The sequence below is a fragment of the Camponotus vicinus genome, unplaced genomic scaffold (genome assembly GCF_025532165.1).
Source record: "Camponotus vicinus isolate PSW18456_S1 unplaced genomic scaffold, iyCamVici1.0 SCAF_1, whole genome shotgun sequence".
Lineage (NCBI taxonomy): Eukaryota > Metazoa > Arthropoda > Insecta > Hymenoptera > Formicidae > Camponotus > Camponotus vicinus.
Genome location: NW_028141945.1, coordinates 18,325,992 through 18,347,594, shown reverse-complemented (window position 1 = coordinate 18,347,594; position 21,603 = coordinate 18,325,992). Strand labels below are relative to the sequence as shown.

Here is a 21,603-nt window from a genome sequence, read left to right as displayed (position 1 = left end):
TGGGTCATCTTCAGCGCGAAAGTATATAATAAAAGATAATATAATGAAAAAAATATATAATAACAAAGTGTTTTATATCGGAGTCTGTTACAAAGGGTGCTGTCTAAAAAGCACCCGTCTTCTTTTATAATTATATAATATAATTATATAATAATTATATAATATTTAATTATATAATAATATAATTTTAATTATATAATAATATAAATATATATAACAGAGGGAAAGAATTATCTTTTTATTAAGATATATAAATATATATTAATATATATTATATAAGAAATTTAATAAAATTTAATAATAAAATTTAATAATTTAATAATTTAAGTTAATATTGCTATCTTTTCAATTCACAAAAAGCTAGAAAGCTATATCCAAAATATTTTGTACGTATATACATCAATTATATAAATCTTTTAGATCGCAGGAATAATACTTAAAAAAATACTGTTCATATAAAAATAGAAGCGATGTTAAATATCACCAGAGACAATCAATCACTGCTTATCCGGAAAAAAGAAGAGTGAAAGAGAGAAAGTTTAGCAGGTCGAAATTTTATTTCGATCTCAAACTTCATACCGATCGAATCGCGATCTGCATCCTATGCAGATTACGGGTGCGAGTTGCAGTTTCGCCGCAAATGTCTTTGCGCGCCGACAAGAGCAATAAAGAGGCGGCCTGTCGGACATGCTGCCGTCGACGCCGAGGAGCGAAGCTACGAAGCTACCGACGACGACAGTGATGTAACGGTGGAAAATAAAGCGGTGACTCGCCAGTATGGATATTGGTACCGTGCGCTCGCTCGCTTGCGCGCGCGCGCGCGCACCCGCGTCGGCCTCGGCCCGCTGTCCGCGTGTTGCGCGCGTGCGAGCCAGGACATTCCTGCGATTTTCGCCGGCAGTTTTTCGAAGTTCAGCGACACGTGTGCGTAGACGCGCGTCTGCTGTTATCGCGAGGCACGCAGAAACGCGAGATTACTCCGAAATCGCCAGTCGTGTTGCTTCACCTACGCGTTACGCACTTTATTACGTGACCGCTCTTCTGATACAACTACGCTACGTGGGATCAGATACGAATTCAATTTATAAGGGTAAAAGACACTCCCAGCAGAAATAATACAATTAATAATTTTTTAATACAGAATTTTTATTAATACACATTATATTATAACGAGTATTAAAGAGACCTGATACTAAAATGTTTGCAAAAAAAAAATTTTTATCTAAATAGCGAAGTAAAAATGAATGGTCGCGGACAAAAGCACATTTGTGCGTTATTTCCTGTATTGAATATAATTTACATTTTATGTTAAAATGTTTTAATATTTATTATTTAAATTAGTGAATAATAAATAAACAAAGTTCGCAAGCGTGAATCAATATATATTTAAAATCGACTTCATAGTTCTCGGATTGCTATGTTTTCTTATCTTTTCGTTTGGGCTAAATATTTTGAAATGGAAACTAGCGATACAGTATCGTTGAATACTATTATTCTCATTCGATCGTTTATTATTTTTTTCGGACGGTTTTTATTGTATTAAAAAATAGATAAATATTTTTATAATATTTGCAAGTTATAAAGGAATAGAAAAAGTATTGCGACCAATCTTCATAATAATATAATAGTTTTGTTAAAAGATATTCATAATATAAATAATATTATTTCAATTTTCGAAATAAACAAAGAAAAATAACTTTGAATGTAATTTAAAAAATAATTTAATAATTTAAAAAATCTGTGAAAGAAAGAAATCGCGTGTGTTTAAACATGATTGATGGTAAAATATGTCGAAAATTGTTAATAATTATTTATAAAGTATATTTGCACGAAATTATATCGAAAATAAATAATGACGTCCAATCAAATAACGCAAACAAGTGCGACTTTGAGTGATCTAAAAAAAGCTTGCAACGCGCATCATATTCTATTTTTAATATAAGAAAAATTTCCTAGCGATCGTCAATATTAGTAAATCATTAATTATATTAAAAATTATTTGCACATTATATCAAATGATTGTTATAAAAAGTTTGGCCTAAAATTAATATCTGAGAAATAATTAAAGCAATATTAAAAATAGTATTTAATTACAATTGATAATATAATGATTGATAATTGATTATAACTAATTTATTCTTGGCATACTTTTATACATTTTTATTTTCCTTTATTAATTTTCGTATAAATGTAATAGAAAATTGATAATGTTTTTCTAATAATTTCTTATATTTATTCCTCTCTTTATTTATAATTTTATTAAAATTCCAGATAAACGTAATCTCACATCACATTCAATTTTAATTAAATTTTAATTTTATCAATCTGTGATTCGCAAAAAATAAGATGATTAAATTATACATCGTACATAATATTAGAAAATAAATAGTGAGGCAAGACAAGAAGCCTTATAATAGAAAACTTTGACAATGTTTTTCTAATAATTTTTATATTTATTCCTTTGCTTGTCTATAATTTTATTAAAATTCCAGACAAAAGTAATCTCGCATTAATTCAATTGTAATTCAAATTTAATTTTATATCATTTAATCCGTGATTCTCGAAAAAAATAAAAGTAATTACGCATTGTGCAGAATTTATAATTGCTTTTCTAATAATTTCTTATTCTATATTTATTTCTTTACTTGTTTATAATTTTATTAAAATTCCAGACAAAAGTAATCTCGCATTAATTCAATTGTAATTTAAATTTAATTTCATCATGTAATTCATGATTCTCGAAAAAATAAGATAAATAAATTACGCATTGTACGGAATATTCAGATAAATAGTGAGGCAAGGCAAGGCGAGGCGGGGCAAATTAAGGCGAATATTAATTAAAATGTTGCAAGCGCGATCAATTAGCCACGCGATTAAAATCTTAATTGCAAATTCCATTGAAGACGTCAAAACGCAGCGATTCCGTTCTTTCGCCGTTTTAACCGTGCAAGTCTGAATTTTCGACAAGCGACATGAAAGAAAACAAGAAAAAAGTTTTGTAAAAGAAAAATTACGAATAAAATGGCGGCGTGATCGAAAAAGAGTGGATTTTCGGCGCCGAAAGAAACGACGCTTACAAACGAGCGACTTTCACGAGACAGGTTTTCGCGAACGCGACCAGGATGACGAGGAGGAGGTTCGCGAGGAGGGAAGCGATCGATGAGGATGCGGACGATATCTCGAGCTGTGCAGAACGAGAAGTCGCAGCGGTTTGACAGTTTGGTGATCGAGATCGCTGTCGGAATCGATCGCTGGAATCATGGGTAACGGATCGTCCTGCTGCGCGTATCGCAACAAGAAGGTACGTGGGTAAATGTTTATCAGTATTGCTATCGATATCATTGATAACGCGAGCGTTGGCCAGGGCTTCCCGGTCCTCGTGAAAGATGGCAGCACGCTGTCTTTCTCGGAGATATTTTAAAAGTTGTCTATATATATGGCATCAAATACACGTGTTAAGTATTGATCCGATTTTATATGGAAATGAATTCAACATCGCATGTTGCAGACACTGATATTTCTCGAATATTTTTTAAGTAAAATGCATGCACAATTTTTTTGCGTTATACTTTTTTTTTATAATTTCCACAAAATCCCCCAAATGATGAGAATTAGTATCTCAAGCAACGTATGGCTTTTCAAATAATTAACGATTATTTCAATCGGACGATTCCTGTTTTTTTCGCGATTCCATAAAAAGGCGAGAGAAGTACGAATGTTATATAAATGTCACTGGTACGCGACTCGTATAGTTATTACTTTTTTTTCACGACGAGAAATAGAGAGAGAGAGAGAGAAATCCGCCGTTGGCACTCGTAGTTAATAGCGATCGATTGCGCAATCGATCGATCGGCGTCGTTAGATCTATCAAGGCGCGTGTGAGGCAAAAACGCGCGTTCCATTAAATAGAAACGACGCATTGGAAAAGAGCCTGGAAAAACGGACACCCATGAGAAACGGGATACAAACCGAGAGAGAGAAAGAGACTACGTTTCCTCTTTCTTTCATTACGATAAATATCGTTGCATTTTGCAACTATTGCGATTGCGCGCGATGCGAGGAACGGGCACGCGGCCTTCGAGACGAGAATAACGAGTAATCGTCCGTTGTATATTGATTTGTCTTTGCCTGAAAAAGGTGTCGTTAACTAAAACGCGTCTCTAAAATCCCCTTGCTTGATTTACGGAACGCTTAAAATCGCCGCCGGTTGCAGCTATTATAGCCCTGATATTACGATCCATCCATATAAAAATGCCATTCGGTTATATTAAGAGGATAAATTCCTTCTGTAATAATTACGGCAAAAAAAAATACTTCTTACTAAATATCTTCCCTTTATAAAATTTATAACTATCTTAATTAGCTTAATTATTAAATTATTTAAATTATTTTAAATTATTTTATTATTTTTTTATATTAAATTATTTTATTATTTTTTTATATTAAATTATTAAATAATTTTAAATTATTTCATATAGCTTGACACATGTAAAGAATTTAGATTCTATCTGCAAAGTTTCTTCTTTTTGCAGTATTTTATTCGCGACATTTTGCTGAACGATAGGTGAAACAAAAAGTGAGAAAAAGGCGCGATAATTTATCACCCATCGTATATCAAAGCCACGATTTTCTCTAGAAATTTTTCCCTCGCACCGTAACGCAATTAACTTTGAACAACTGTTCCATTAACCCGCTAATAACACCGGAGAAATTTAATGTCCAACGATAAAACCCGTTTATAATCCCGTTACGACACTTTTTGTTTACATGCCTGTAATGCGTTTATGACGCGGATGATATTTATGGCTTATCGAAAACGCGTTATCCTCACGATATCCTTCGTTTTTGCGATAGCTTTCAATCTCCTTGAGTTCTACGAAATTCACGTTACATTCACAATATACTTAATTTAATCAATTCGTTTTTTAAATGATGCTAAAACATGCAGAGAAAATTATAAAACTTTTAGTTTCTGAAATTTTTAAAATCTTTTTAAATTAAAATTTCCATAAAAATCAATAAATATATCATAGCATTTATAAAATTTACGTAAAGTGCATAGAACTTTTTTAAATATTTATAAAATTCTTAAAATTGGAGAAATTTATATTTCTACAACTTTCAAATTTTTCTTAGAAAAATGAATTAAATATTGAACCTTTTGACAAGTTCTTGGATTGACATTTTTTTTTTCGGAAAGGGTGGTTTAGGTCAAGGCGTTTCTTTCCGTTGAAATACATTGTTCCTTGAATGTAAATGTGCAACGAAACGTGTACATTTGTAATCATCATCTCACACTTGTCGCAATAGCACTAGTTCCATGGAATTATCATGGTACTGTCAGTCAATCGTTGGTCAACGTTGGCAATTTTCAACTCGCCGATGCGTCGATCGTAAAGCGTCCTTTTATGGTAATTGGCAATTGACGAATATCGCGCCTCGCGCGCAATTTGCGGTTAATTTCGGTCGGGATCTTAACACCCGTAATATTGGTCCCGTAATAAGGTGAAAGCGCGAAGACCACCGGCTGACAAGATGGAAAAATCGCGAGAAAGTGTGACTTTTTTTTATTGTTTTTAATCCGACATTTTATTGACAAGAGAATTTCGCGAAAAAAATCCTGATAATTTCGATGAAATTTTATACACATGTGAGGAGGGTAAATAGATAAATTTAGAAATTTTCAAAAAAAATTATTTTATTAATGTGATTAAATAAAGATATTCTTACTAAATGAAACTTTTGTATAAAATATTTTTTGATATCTCGGATAGTTTTGGAAATAAGCAAAAGTAGTTTCACCCGGAATCGTTTTTGGAGATAGTAATTAAAAATTTCTAAATTATCTATTTACTCTCCCCCCCCCTTACTTATAAAGTTCATTTATCAAAATCAGAATTTTTCAATTCACGAGGTTTCTTTGTGAAATATTATTCGAATGCGATTTTTAATTTAATTATAAAATAATCTTTGAATATACCTTAAAATATTCTAGTGTCGCTTGTTTGTACTTTGTAAAGGATTTAAAATTATGACAAGAATTTTTCATTTTTTTTTCCATCGGTCTTTATACTGATCGTATTTTTGTGCAATTCTTCTGTATCTATTGTTAAGTTTTCTTGCTCGAGCACAAGACTCGGCATCTCGGAACCCGCAGCAATAAATCATCCCATTATTATCCTCGCTCGGTGCGCCTTGAATTCCCGGTCGTGCTTGATATGCAGCGTGCAATTCTCGCGGATGGAACACGGGTTAACTCGTCGTCGTATATCCAGACGATACACGATGCACGTTATTATTTGCGAATATTGAGAGAATACCTAACTTAATAGCGGCACTAAAGCGACGCATTTTCCGCGAAGGTCGATGCATGGGGCGATAACGATCGCACGGAATGCAGCTTCGTTGCGATGAGAAATCGGGCATGGAAACGACTTCCTCGACCCCAGATATCGCGTCTAAAAATAATCAAGGCGGTATCCGTTGAACAAAGGCATTGACATTGGAATCGATCGAGTGTAACGTCGTAAATATTATTCAATAAATGTTTAAATAATCAATTATATCGTACTTAAAAATTCGTAGTTTTCATATATTGTACGTAAAATTTAAAGTATCATATTATATTATTAATTTCATTGTTCAAACAATTTTGTGTATATTGGAAAACATAGCCTTAATTTTATTAATTTTTATTCCACTTAATTTTATTTGTTATTAAATATCCTTAATTTACACCTAATTTTATTTATTATTAAATTCCTTAATTTTATTTATTATTAATATCTTCCATTTATTATATTTTTATATATTCAATACATTTCATTTAATTTATTTACATAATTATAATATAATTTCGCGAGCGAGTAACATAAAAAAAAATAGGAAGAATAATAAAAGTCTTGCAAAAAACGAATAATTATGTCTCGAAAATAGACATATAAATTATATGTTTTCGATTATGCGTATCAAATTTCAACTGAAGATTGACCAAGGAAAATTCTCAAACGAATTACATCGAATCGACGCGCGTATTTTATGATATATTCTGTAGATGGGACTTAATTCTGCGCACGCAGCGTGAAGGATCAAAGGAAAACGGCGCGGGAAATTAGCGCAGACGACGCATTGCAAATTACGATTGGCAATCTTGAATCGATTAACCAGGCGAAATAACTATGCGCGTGGTATAAATCGCGAGTACCGATCGAAACGGAAGATCTAATTTGTTGGGAAACGAGACGAGAAAGAAAAAAAGAGACAGGTACGCGTGGGAATATGGTCGAAGGAACGAAGTCCTTCGTCAGGAATCTAATGTCTTACTCAGGATTTTATAGTATCTACATTTGTATAACTTGCAGACGAAGATCTGTGTATTCATATGTCTTGCATTTGATGTAAAACACATGTAGGATTATTTAATATTTATATTGATTTAATAAAATTATTTATATTATTTAATATTTTTTAATATTAGAAAATATTGTAAATGATATAAATTTAAAAAAAATTTGAAATTTATTTTTCAAAAATATTATTTTCCAATTTTTTGACTCGCTAGTGTAATTCGTGTATTTTATTCTCAATTGTAAACAATTATATATACTATTGATAGACAAGAAAAATAAAACTCGGAATCAGCTATATTAAATAATATAGCTGATATTTAATAATTTTATCTTAAATATCTGTAGATTTTCCTCTATAATCGATCGTTTTTTTTTTAAATATTGCAGAATTTGATAATAAATATATGTATATAATATTCCGCAAATATTTATATATTTAAAATAAATATATATTTAATACTTTTAATATATATATAAATATTAAAAAATATTAAACAATAAGAATATTAAGGAATAAATATTGAATAATATATAATAAATATTAAGAGAAAATTAAATAATATAAATATTAAATAACAAAAATTGTGCTTTTTACAATATTAACTTATTATTTATTATATATAAATTTTTATATTTTTTTGTCAATGAAACAAAACAATTCTACTCACATTTTGATTCTCTCTTTCTCCGGATATCCTTAGATCCTTCGGGGCTTATCGAATAATTCTCGAAATGCTGGTGCCATTTCTTGTATAAACCAACCTCTGCGTTGGGAACCACTGAAAGAGTTTCCACACACTTTGCACTTGCGATATTATTCCAGATATATTTTTATCCCTCGATGTATATCCTTTTTCGGCTGATCCCTCGCCGATATCCAAGGCTCGCACACTACACACAATTAAATTTTCAGTTTCACACTTGATATTAAACTTATATCTTTCATTATTTTTTAAATTTGTATTTTATTCATTCATGATGATGAAGTGCGTCAATCATCGAACTTTGACATTTGCAACTCGGAAGGCGCGAAATTATTGTCACGCTTTCGGAGAAAAATCGTCGGCCGAATTTTGACAAAACGTCAAACTCCCGAGCTGTCGACGCGTACAATAATCTCCGATAATCGAAACATGAAAAAGAGTCGCCGAATCCCGATAGATAAAAATACCGATACCGAATACCGAGTATCACTGATTCGACGCGATTCCGAGAATTAGCTCGGACGAATTCCAAGAACCTGAGGGGCAAGACAAGAGCGTTTTGTATACTCGCGATTGTAAACACTGTGTATACTCGCGATCGTCGCGTACTTTTTTTTACTTTGATGATAACAATTAATTTTTCGCCTTTTGTAGAATTTCCAATCATTTCCGAGAATAATCGAATATGAAATCAGAATTTAATACTCCCCTCCCCCCTTTCCGCCATAATAGCCAATGCACCGATTCTCGTAGTTCGACATGCGATTTGCGAAAACCAAACTTTGTTTACTTAAGGATACTTTAATAAGACATATTAAGATCGAAAACACATACTCACCTGCTTCGAATATGATTAAGATCACCGAGAAATCTGGAAATTCGCATCGAGAGTGTCCGAGAATCGCCATCGTAAAATCGCGCACGAAACTTCAGGCGACTCGAATTGAAGCTGTGACGTCACGCGCTTTCGGAGAACAAGCGATTGCGCGAAATTAGCGGGCGATGAAGTTAATTTCTCGCAAAGTTAGCACACGCGATCACGATCGAATATTGCACACTAATTTGCACACTAATTAGTGATTAATTACAGACGCTAAATACTATTTTATTCGTACTTTTCGCGGCGAGTAAGAGCGGGAGCGAAAGTCGCGAATGATTCGAAATTCGAGCGCTAGATGGCAGCACCCTAGATGTGTTCGAAAATATATTCACGTAGGAGGCGAGGTTCGATTGACCAATCAGGACGAAGAATTTTTTGGCTCTGATTGGTCAGTCGAATGCTCTACTTTAACGAATAGATTTTCGAACGCAATCTTGAAGTTCCCGACAGTTAGCGTAGTTAGCGTTCTTTTACACGAATCGAATTAGAATTATACAAGTGAGTAGATTACTTTATTAATTAGCATTGTGTGTATATGTTTGTACTGAATTCATATTATTTGACGAAACAAACATTATTGTATCGAATGTTACTATCATTGCGTCAATCTTCGTGTAACCTTTAATTTCTTTTTGTTTGCATGGATTTTTTGCGACACCCGTGTAGTAAAACCTGTTTTTTCTACCTTTCCCCTTTTCTCTTCTTTATTTTAAATATAGACAGTATATAACATAATATGCTGCTGAAAGAAAGGAATAAATCTACGCAAAAGATAAAAGCGTCGTTACAGAGCGCAAAGTGCAATAGATGGCGCCGCTGTATTTTCTTTTTTTATTCGAATAGGCGCGCGATGACGTTTCTACGAGTTTCGAGATCCCGCGAGACTCTTCGACGACGAGTTCGGAATCGGAATAACATTCTCCGATTTCCCAAACACGTCGCACGCCTCCGTCTAATCATTTGCATTCTTATGCCGGTCGCGTCGATGCCGACGTAGGCGACGCTCGTCGTCGAGCGGGCGCCTCGAGACACGTCGAAAGTGAACCCCGCGAGAGCGAACGCGAACTTCAGTGCGGTGCCGGCGGCCACATCGAGACGACGAGTTCGCGCGTTCCTCTGTCGTGCGTACAAATTGTACGCGTTTCTCCGAATTATCGTCGATCGATGCTCGTGGATCGATACGAGAGATCTTTCGGCGCGTCGAGAGGAAAGCGAAGATTTTCCGTGCCAGGTTTTCTAGGCTGGTACCGCGTGAATATCGCTGCGCAAAGTCGACGGTACGTCCGCGGCGGCGGACCGACGTGAAGTGAGCGACGCGTCCCGCCTGTCACGCGCGCGGGAGATGAGACTCGTGTCAGCGCGGTGGCACGTGGGTGAGCGAGCGAGCCGGTGACCTTTCGCGAGAGTAAGTGTGACGTAATAACGGACGCGACGCAAGAGGCGCGCGCTGTTTATCGAGCCGCCGAATTCCGCTATTGTTTTTATTGGGATTTATTCGATCTTCCATTCGCGCTCGCGACTCGAAACGTATACACACACACACACACACATACGACATACGATAAGAGATCTACGTGTCACGTTATACTCTTCTCTCCGCGGTGTGACGTTATTTTGTCGCGAGTTTTCATTTATTTTTTTCTCTCGACGCAATCAAAATATGTGTTTACATGATGAACAATAATGTACGTAGTTCGTCGCGAGTGATGTAGTGATGGATCGATAATCGAGAGGAGATCCAGGGAAATTAAAGCTGACAATGCATACCACGGCGCCGCCGAGAGCTGTCAAACAGCTCCGAAGGAACGTCGGTCATCATGCTCCCCTGAATTACAGGAATCGCTTGGTATGTCGATTTATAACAGTTATATAACAGATATATAACAGTTTATTCACTTTCTTATTCATTCATTCATCTCTAATTCGTATTCGTCGTCCTGAAATGATAGATTTGTTATTTGTACGATTATTTTAATAATCTCGAATTCTCTCCTCGAGATACTTGAATAAGAGCATTTTCGATGCACAAACAGTGCGTTGCAAACGCAAGGGAACCGGTTCTTTTCCCTATAAGCTTTAAACACGCAATGCCCTTTCACCTTCGCAGGAGACTTATCGGCGTCATTCGTGCGTGAGATAAAATATTTTTATTTTGCATTATTGACAGGCGTCTCGATTCTTGATTTATGAATAAATCGCGCGCGCGTTAATTCGCAAAATTTTTATTTAAATGATATCATTTTATAAAGCTTTTTATCTAGCATTATATAATATTTTTAAAGCTTCATCAAAAAGTAAGATTATTCTTCATCGAGACAAAAACAGCAACACTTAAAATTGCATTAATAGTACTCTCTAAAAGTGAATCAGTGTATTATCACTGAAAAACAATAAATACTCACTGATTACAAGCAGTTATAAGTACAGCACTGATTACAGTGATAATACACTGATTCACTTTTAGAGAGTACTATCGCTTATGAAATTAGTCACTTTATTTGTAATTTTAATTTTTAAAATTTTTTAACATTTTAATTTTTTGTGAACATGCCAATATTATTTTATTTAAATTTCCAACATTAACATACGTAAAAGATGTGGTATGTATTAATTTATAGAACGAGTTTCGACAGATTTATTTTCACCATTTCGTTTCTATTTAAAGATTTTTCGCGTTTGCGCGATAATTATGATGCAAATAAAGGATGGGCTTATCAAAAGTCTAAAGATTACATTTCGATTGACAATAAGTCGACTTGAGTCGCGCAAATATCGACGAGATGTTTGGGGAAATCCCAGACGAAACGATCGTGATAACGCGCGTCTATTCCATCAAAGTGTCAATTCCATTTGCTTCCGGTTTTGTAGACGCTCTTTTAACATTGTCGATTATTAAACCGTCGTAAAAACAACCATCGGATATTTCCACACTCGTCTACGATTATATTGCTATTATATTCGACGACGAAGCTCGACTAGTCTTTTTACGACTCAATTATCTAGTTTGCAATTGGCGACTATAAATGCGTAAAGACCGAACATCGCTACGTCAAGTCATGGTCAGTACTTGCGAGACAATTATTATTAATGATATTGTTTCTACGTAAGAATCATGCAAATCATCCGTTCAAAATTGCGGAAAGATTAATCTATAATACTAACAATAAAATGTAATGCTTTTATAATTCAATTTATTGTATTTTTGAAAATATTCTTTATATTGAATTGATAAAAAAATACTATTATCAGTTTGTATATTAAATGTACATATTTTTTAAATTTAAATCTATATTTCTCGAGCATCTTACAACGCAAAATCTTAATCGATTAATGTGCAATTAAACGTTCTTGAATTTATAAAGTGAATTGCAAAGTATTAATCGCGATTGTAATAAATGCAACCGACTTGCCACACAAGAGTAAACTGGAATGACCCAAGAGAAAGAGAAAATGAGAGAAAAAAAAACATCCGTATGTTATAATTCAAGAAAATTATGAATTAGAGCTAAATACGTGTCTGCGATGTCATTAGTTCTCCTTGGAATATTTAATGAAGCGGCATGTAATACACAGATCGACACGTGAATAGCGTTTGTGTTTTCAAAAATAACCGACAGTAATCATTAACATTGGTCAATTTGCACTCTGCATGATAATGACTCGCCCACATCGCAGATTGCCAATAACAATTGAACGAGTTTCGTATAAACATGACTGGTTTTTTCGTATAAACATGATTGATAAATTCATTACGAACGTCGGAAATTTTGTGATGTAATATTAGTTTTATTTGTATCGCGATCAGATTTCCGAAAGAGATTTAAATCTTGTCATTTGTCATTCAAAATTTGATGCAATATTTTTGTTAGAACAATGGACTAAGAACAACTTTTTTTTTTGTTTAATTCAGGAAGAATTTTTTGTTAAAATAAACTTGAAATATATTTATTATAATATTTTATAATATTAATTAATACTTTCGAGATAGGAAAATATTTATTCGAAGTCGTTAAAAAAATAAACATTTATTTAGTCATGTTATACAAACAATCCAAATAAATAAATAATTCTTTCGTGCTTTGAATATTTTAATTATTTAAATTTTTGAAACTATTAAATTGTAACATTTAAATATTTATTAGTTAAATATATTTCATTCATCTGATATTTCAAATTGCTTTTAAATCAAAATCGAATTTAAATCAGACGCAGTATTTCATATAATTTCGTACTATGATATTAATGATATTTTTATTATATGGATTCATATAAATCTATTGTAATTATTGCAAGCGATATTTATCATTTAATGTGTGATATCGAAGCAAACGTTGCTGACAAATGATCTTTCTTGTTTTTCGTTTATTTCGGATGGCATTCATAGATATACTCATCTGGAGGCGCAAGATATTCGACATTGAAGATGCAATCGATTCGCGAGATGCATCGCGATAACGAACGCAGATATCACGAATCGCAATTCATCCGCGACGATATCCGACATTACGCAGATCGGCTGGTGACGGTAATTCCTCAAAAAAAAAATCGGCAGCCGCCGGCGATGCGTCATTAACGCGTATTTAACGTTGCAAACATGCCGCCCACGCCAGGTAGCGGCGTCGGCCTTGGCCGATATTTTCATCGTTATTATTTTTCCGCCTGTTTTTCATGCGAAACTAATAAAGATTGCGCCCGCGGCGTTTTGAATTATTTATGAGATTCGGGATGGAAACACGATGTCTAAACACTAATGACAATTTTCCTCTGATCACTCCTTACGAGCATATCGTGCATGTCATTTTATGGACGGCGCGATTATTGAATAAGTTTTGCCGTCAAAGTAGCGAGTTACAGCCACCGGCTGATGAATGATTTTATTTAAATAGACTCTAGATTTCATGAATCTTACTTTAAGAGACTAAGATAACTAGACAGTTGAATATTTTTATATTAAAGTATTGAGATTTTTTAAATAAACTACTTCCTAAGCTGCCTTCGAATTTTTTAATTAATAATTGATAACTGATAGAAATTAGTAACATGTAAAAAATTTAAATAAACAATACATTTTTGGAAAAGTGTAATAAATTCGTGTAATAAATAAGTGTAATAAATCTGTCATCAAGTAGTACACATGTTCTTGATTACGTATAAATATTTAGCTTGTATATAACTATGATATGTTAAAAATGCTGAAAATCTATGGCATAATGTTTTCAATACATAGTATAATAAGACTATTAATCAACGTCAAATTCCTTTTCATAAATCGCATAAAGGAAAAGTGAAATTATCTTGGTAGCGCTTGTAAACACCAACTGATATAATCGTTGATAAGTAGTCTGCCATGCTATCTATGATAAATCGATGGAGGGAAAACCGATTAATAATTCGACCTTTAACCCAATACGCGATGGATTATGATCTATCTTAAAGACACGAAGCTCCTGACCTTGTTGACGTCGACGTAACTATGCGTAAGTCGTAAAAGATGTATAAGACGTAATAAGACGATGAGACAGGTATTTCGATCAAGGAATGTGTCTCACAATCACAAGAAGGATCAAAGAGATCTCGTATATGGAATTTTGATTCGAATAATAATCCCCCTCCATCATTACCGATATAATTGCGCGTTGTTTTTAACGCGAAGTCTAAAATTATATTAATGAGAGGTGAGATTTAAAAGGTTGCACTGACAAGTATTAATGCAACGCTGATTGAATGTCGCAATGTTCGATCAGATAAACTTTTATCTAAACTTTCATTTAGCGCAGGTACTAGATATTGAAATTTTTCCCAGCGATAGGATCGACGTTTGTTTTAATAATTAATATTTGCTTAAGATGTTTATGCGATTGCGAAGTAAAATGAAAATGTCAATGAAAAAATTTGTAAATTTATTATGGTAATATCTCTCTCTTTAGATGTTAATATTGATTTATAAATTAAATTTTTTATGAAATTATTTTAAAAATATTTTTAAGTATTACTTTATATTACTTGATATTTAATTATACGGTTAACATAGTATTTTTAAACGTACGTTATTGAATTCGCGATATTGTTGAACCGTGGAATGTCATCATTTTCCATTTGTTAGATCGCGGTTTGTTATTACAATGATTATTAATGATAGATAAATCAGATTGCTACATCCCGACATTACAATTATGTAACAGTGCGCGAACGAGAAGCTGAGTCTCTAATTGTCTGCAATGTTGCAATGGAATTTAGCAGCATTTTCTTGTAACGAAGATTAATCATCCTGAGGAGCTTGAGTTTCTATATGTTCGATCAATTTGCGCGAGATTGAGCAGGGAAAATGAAGAGAGAAATATTTAATAACGACAAATTGCGGAGTCGATTGAAAAAATACACGTGAGTAATTATTTTAAATGCTTGGGATGTGTATATTTTTTTTTTTTTTTCGAAGAGAACGCGGCCGTGATAGTTTATGCAAATCACAGGAATATTGATTCCCGTTGAGGTGTTGCGATTACACACAATGGCTGTTTGATCGCTCGGTGAAAGTAGCCAGCAGATAACTAAGAATCGATCAACTCGTGTGTAAACATAATTATCATCATAATTATTGGCGATTAAGATTAGCTACGCTTTGCATTCTCTTTGATCATCGATTCCCAGTTTTGCAATCCGCTTTTCTCCCCATAATCTCAAAGGGCTCGCAATTGCCATTGTTATTTACACACGGATATTAAATATTAATCTTAAATATTAAATATTAAATATATTATATTATATATTAAATATTAAATATTAATATATCAAGATATATATATTGTATCGTATAAACACGCAAAATTCATGTAGAAGAATATTAAAGTATGTTTATCAGTAAAAAAATTAAAATATTTATATGTTTTAATTAATTATTTTATTGCATGGTTTATTAATATTGAATTATAATTATCAAAAAATTATATAATTATGTAATAACAAATATTTTTTATTTAAAATGCATTTTTTCAAATAATTAGTAGAAATTGTTAGACATGTTACATTGTTGATATTGAATTCACTAGTAATATTATATATTAAATATTATATTAAATATTATATTATATTAATATTATATTTAATATTATATATTAAATATAAATAATAGTAATATTATATTATATATAAAAATATTATATTTAAAATAACAACAAGAGAAAAAACTAGGAAAGATAGCTATTTATAGCTATTTACTGACTTGCTTCGTTGAATTTCGTCTACATCAGATAAACTTGATATTCATAAGTAGTTTCATGATAACATAGAAAAAATTTGAAGTAATCGAATAAAACTGAACGATAAAAAAGGAACTGTTACTATTTATTACTCAGCTGTATCGTTACATAATTCAAACGTTCTAAGATAATTAATAGATAATTTAGATCTGCATGCATAATAATCACGCATTATCGTGACGTCTATAAATAATATTTGGCCTCCTATTTTCATTGCGGTCTCGAATATTGTTGCATTATCAGCATAAAATGTTTATTTGGTAACGCGACTCGCGATATTAAGATCCGTCTACATTTTATCGTCGTCGTAACGAAAGTCGAGACAGATCAAGTTTGACTAGGCGCGAAAATCGATCCAGCAGTTTATTCTGCAGATGCTGCGCCGACGACGGACAGACACGTCGGATTAACGGATAGACAAATAAAAATGATTCTTAAAAACTTTGAATATTCATTCTGAAAAAATAAATTTTCTGATTAATTTTTTCATGTTAATAATTATTTAAAATTTTTTTAATTTGATTGAAATAATTCTTTTAAATTTGTTTCTCCAATTTTGCATCACATTACTTTCAACTTAGAAGTTTTATATTATAAATATTATAAAAAGTGCTTATAATCTTTAATATATTATAAGCTTTAGGAAAATTTGCTTTTAAGATTTTGCCAATTTTTAATAATATTAAATTATAATTTTAATAATATTAAATTGACTTCTCGAAACATATATCATTGATAGAAGTAAAACTTTTCTTAGTAATTTTTTACGCTTATTAGATAGTATCAGTTTTAATAGCGTTATTAAGTTAACGGCGACTTTCCGGTGCAGAATTGATATTTTTTCGATGCAACGTGTTCGGAGAATTACCATGTCGACTCGCAGTGCGGGTTTTACAGGACAGACAGGCAAATCGAGAGAAAGGCGGACCGGTATAATAACGTACCGTCGAGAAGGCTCGTGCCGATCGTTGAATGAAATTTAATTGGGTCGCGCATGAATGAAATCGTGTTCGCTCGTTTCGTTTCACTCTCGCGCGCATGTTACACGCTCGCTCGCTCTCGCGTGGGCGACCGGACGTGATTTAAAATGATCGCAGCCGACCGGCTGTAAATCCAAGCCCGGCAATCCTTGGATTTCCCGTCGGCCCACATCCTCTTTTTCGTTTTCTTCAAGAATATAAAAAAATTTCAAATCGGCTGAGAGGATAGCTTAACTCAAAAAAAATTATCTTACCAGGAAATATCTTTTTGTCACAATTTTATTTTAGAAATATACATTTTTTTAATGTTTTGAAAACAACTGCTTTCTGGAAAAATAATTTTTATTTAAAGTAAAATAAAAAGCAAACTTTTGAAAGGAATTATCAATTAAATCTTCTTTATTTACCAACAAAGAGGCTTTAATATATTTTAATGTGACAATTATATTATCAATTTGTCAATCGTAATAAAATTATATTTACTGCACAAAATATTTTTACAATTTTAATGGCGAGTAATCTAAATTAATGAAACGCATGTATTGAATTTATGGTATTTATTTAAATTATTTATTTAAACTATTTATTTAAATTATAATTCTAATAGAGATTTCTAATAAAGGATTATTTAATATAATTGCACAATTTCTCTCTCTCCCTTAATTAAAAGACTCTTGTTTTGTTTATCTATTTATTCATTCATGTCCGTTATTTGTAAAAATGTTCGCAAAGTTGATTGGAAAATTAATACATTTAAAAATTACTTGTGCAAAGAGGGATTTTGATTTCTCAGCTCGTACTTGATAACGACTATTCAAATGATGTTGCTACGACTCGCGCGCAAGTGCGTATTACAAATGTGCATGACGGCGTGCGATTTCATCCTGTCTCATTTCTCCGTTTCTTTTTTTTCGCATAAGAAATTTACAAGTCGATTTAATAAATAAATAATAAATTCGATTGCAGTCGTGTCTCGAAGCGAGATCCCGCTCCTGGATGATCTCGTTTCTCATTGATATTCGTATTGGCATTAATTTATTCGCGATCGATAGCGATTTCTTTCCGTCTGACACGTCGATAATGTTCGATAATTATGCCGTCACATAATCGACTTTGATTTATTATCAGGATTAATTGATGTTTCGTTGATATTTATTCTACCTAATGATATCGTTGCTACTATCTTACTTCTCATTTATGTAGTAAAACAATGCTCTTTTGTTGCAATAATAAAATTATAATATATTTTAGAATTGTAAATTTTTTATTAAAAATTATAATTATTAAAAACGCAAAACTAGATCTAAAATTATAAATTTATATTATATAGTTATATTATAAAATTATTCTGAAACTATTATAAAATTACACTTGTATAATATTTTCGCAAAATTATTTTAAAAAAATTGAATCTTGTTGTACAATGAGAGAAACCGCAATTTAATTGCTATATTGTATTTGTCGGCAACACATTCGCATGAAACATAGCGGCGTGAATCACGGGTTTTATTTCGAGAATCAAAGTGATCCTGAAATAGACGTCGTCCCACGGCGAGGAAAGACGGTTCGTCTATTTAAAGTGTCAGGCTCGGACTAGATTCTTTCCTTCACTATTTTATCTATCAAGTCAATGTCTTTGAAAATTATTTTGCATTTTATTTTTAAGCACTAATATTTAAAATATATCATAAATTTAAAAAAACAGAATTTTTTTATACAATATTAAAAATATATGAAAAAATAATTTAATATCTAAATTATAATGCAAATTCATCTTTAATAGCAACTGTTTGTTAGCTTGTATATTTATTATTCAATAAGATACAATATAACTCCTTTTTAGTTCTCTTCTCTCTTCTTCTCATTCAAGTTACGTAAAACTTAAGGGACACGTGGGTCGCGTTGATTCGGACGTCGAAGTTTCCGGTATATGTATACTTGGTATGTGTATTTCTTACCTAGTGCCAGGACATGGAAATTGCACGTCTGTGGCCTTATTGAGAAGACGTCAGTGCATTGCGAAACAAACGGAGCCATGTGCTTGTAAATGTGCATCTCTCTTGCGTGAATAGAAGCAAAGCAAAGTAAAGCAAATAAAAATAGAGACGATAAGTTATAACATTAAAATCAATAAATAAATAATTAAAATCAATAATTAAAATCAATAAGTAAATAATTAAAGTCAATAAATAAATCAAGAGCCTGCTTATTTTTAATTATATTAATTATATTAATTTTATTAATTTTATTATTTAATTATATTAATAAAGTTGTGTTAATAGAAATTAGGAAAAATTATTTAAAATACTGGTTGTGAAACATATATATTTTACATATAATTATTATGATTATGGATTTAAAAATAAATACATAAATGATGAATACAATGCATAATCCGTACTATTGCGTTAACTAAAAAAAGAAAAATAAGCGCGTGTGTAATAACAGTTAAATATAAAGATCGAGAGCGTTTCTTGTGACATGACAGTCGGGGGTTCTCGGAAGAGTTTAAGACTCGATTGCGTTCGATCTTTCGAGCATGCCAGGCTCGAAATAATCAAAGAATAAAGATGCTCTTGGCATCAGTCTGGCGTTTCATCATTCTGTTTGTACAATGTCACAGGGAAACTCGAGATTGCACTCGCTGCCAGTCAAACTCGAGCCCGTGTCAAGCGTCTCTGCTTTCGAATCTTTAATGAACAGAAAAGATGAATCGGGGACAATAGCCAGATGATTACAGCCATAATCTTCGAGATATTATGCAATAAAATTAATACATTTTCCACTAACATTAAATTAAATAAATAAAAAGAATCGTGATAAAATTTAAAACAAAAGATTATTTGTCTTTATATTAATTTTTTGTTGGAAGAAGTAACAAATCAAATTGACATTATTTCAAAGTATCTCTCGTTTTTCTTGTAATATGTTTTGAACCATCTTACGATGGTTTTTTTCGCAAGACTTCGATCAATTTATCATTAACGCACCTTTCTCTCTTCCGGCTCGTTTGATTGCCTATCCCTCCTTGAAGTGGATTTGCGCGTAGCATTAAAGCAGCACTTTACAGGAGTGTTTACGTAGTGCTCTTCACGCAGAAACGTCATCCGCCAGAATCCAAATAATTACGGAAAAACGGTGTTTCTGGCGCGCTTACAAAAGCGTTTCGTCAACAGCACGGCGTCTGCGGCGTCATAAAGGGAATTGAGGTCGTGCTGTGAAATCTTTACAAGTTCAAAATTCACGATTTAACATAATTTTAATTTACTGTTAATTCTTCTTAGGCTTTTGAAGTCGAAAAATGCTGATTTATTATAATATTATACATATTTTTGGGAACATTTTAAATTATTAAGGCTGCAGCTTTTCCCCCCTCTTTTTTCACTTCCTTTTAGCATTTTAAAAATATTTAAATAAAAATATAAAGAGAGAGATGTGTATTTAGTATATTTTTGTCATAAAGAATAGGATAATAAAAGATAAATGATGAGATATAATTATGGCCGAACAAAGATTTTATTTTGCCCGTAAAGATTTTATCTTCATTAACTATTGAACGGATAGAAAAGCTTATAATTTATATACACATTGAATGCAAAAATCGAGTCGATTAATCTACAGTCACGTTTATCTTGGACTCTCTCGCAGCATTTGAGTTATAAATCATTCCTATGCTATCCAGGTCGCAGTTGAACAGCGCGTGAGTTATTGGACACAATAATTGACATAAATAATGAGATAGGCTAATGGAATACGTGTAGTATGAATATTATAACAGTATATTGTAACAGTAGTTGCCAGATCTCGATAAACCCATCAGAATCGTACGTGCGATGAAAGTAACTCTACGAGAAAACGACTGACATTTCGCGTGAACGAATGCATTTGGTTTTTTTTGCTGTTCGAATATTTCGACAGGGAGTTTTTATTCAAACTTTTTATTTCTGAAATATTATGGCGAAATTTTGGAATTTGTTCAAATACTTATCATCTTAGAATTGTCAGAAGTTTTCGAAAAATATTTATAAATCAAATTTTTATAACGTTTTATAACATTTTTATAACATTTTATAACATTTTTACAACAATTTTTATGACGTTTTAAGAATTTTTTTCTTTTTTTTAAATTTTAAGAAAATCTGATACTTCAAAATTTTTTTTGATCATTAAGATTCATTGTCCGATGCATCGCGATGCATGTGTCGTGATGCAACTTTATAAAGCTCAGTCGTGATTATTTTCCCGTTCGATACAATGTCCGTTTATTTGTTCGCCGAGCTAAGCGATGCCGCCTTCTCGCGATTTTCTCTGACGCAAATTAACGCGTGACGACGTTATTGGTGATTATTTTCGCAAAGTTCCGCGATGCGTTTACACTCGCCAGTTGATTTATACAAGAATCATACCACGTGATTATAAAGCGTCCACGTGATT

The 21,603-nt window shown here is 32.3% G+C and overlaps 1 protein-coding gene across 2 annotated transcripts in view; it reads left to right on the top strand.

The window, feature by feature from the left end:
• Positions 1 to 847: 847 nt before the first annotated feature.
• The window catches only part of Sarm (sterile alpha and armadillo motif), a 121,202-nt gene continuing 100,446 nt past the window's right edge, over positions 848 to 21,603 (top strand). Inside the window, exons 1-2 of one of the 2 annotated variants that reach the window (XM_083077909.1) lie at positions 848 to 1,090; positions 3,102 to 3,301. In XM_083077909.1, coding sequence (XP_082934035.1) covers positions 3,260 to 3,301 — 42 coding nt within the window. In that variant the 5' untranslated portion in view covers positions 848 to 1,090; positions 3,102 to 3,259. Of the gene's footprint in view, positions 1,091 to 3,101; positions 3,302 to 10,001; positions 10,780 to 21,603 lie in introns of those variants that run through there. The other variant, XM_083077905.1, reaches the window with a different exon arrangement.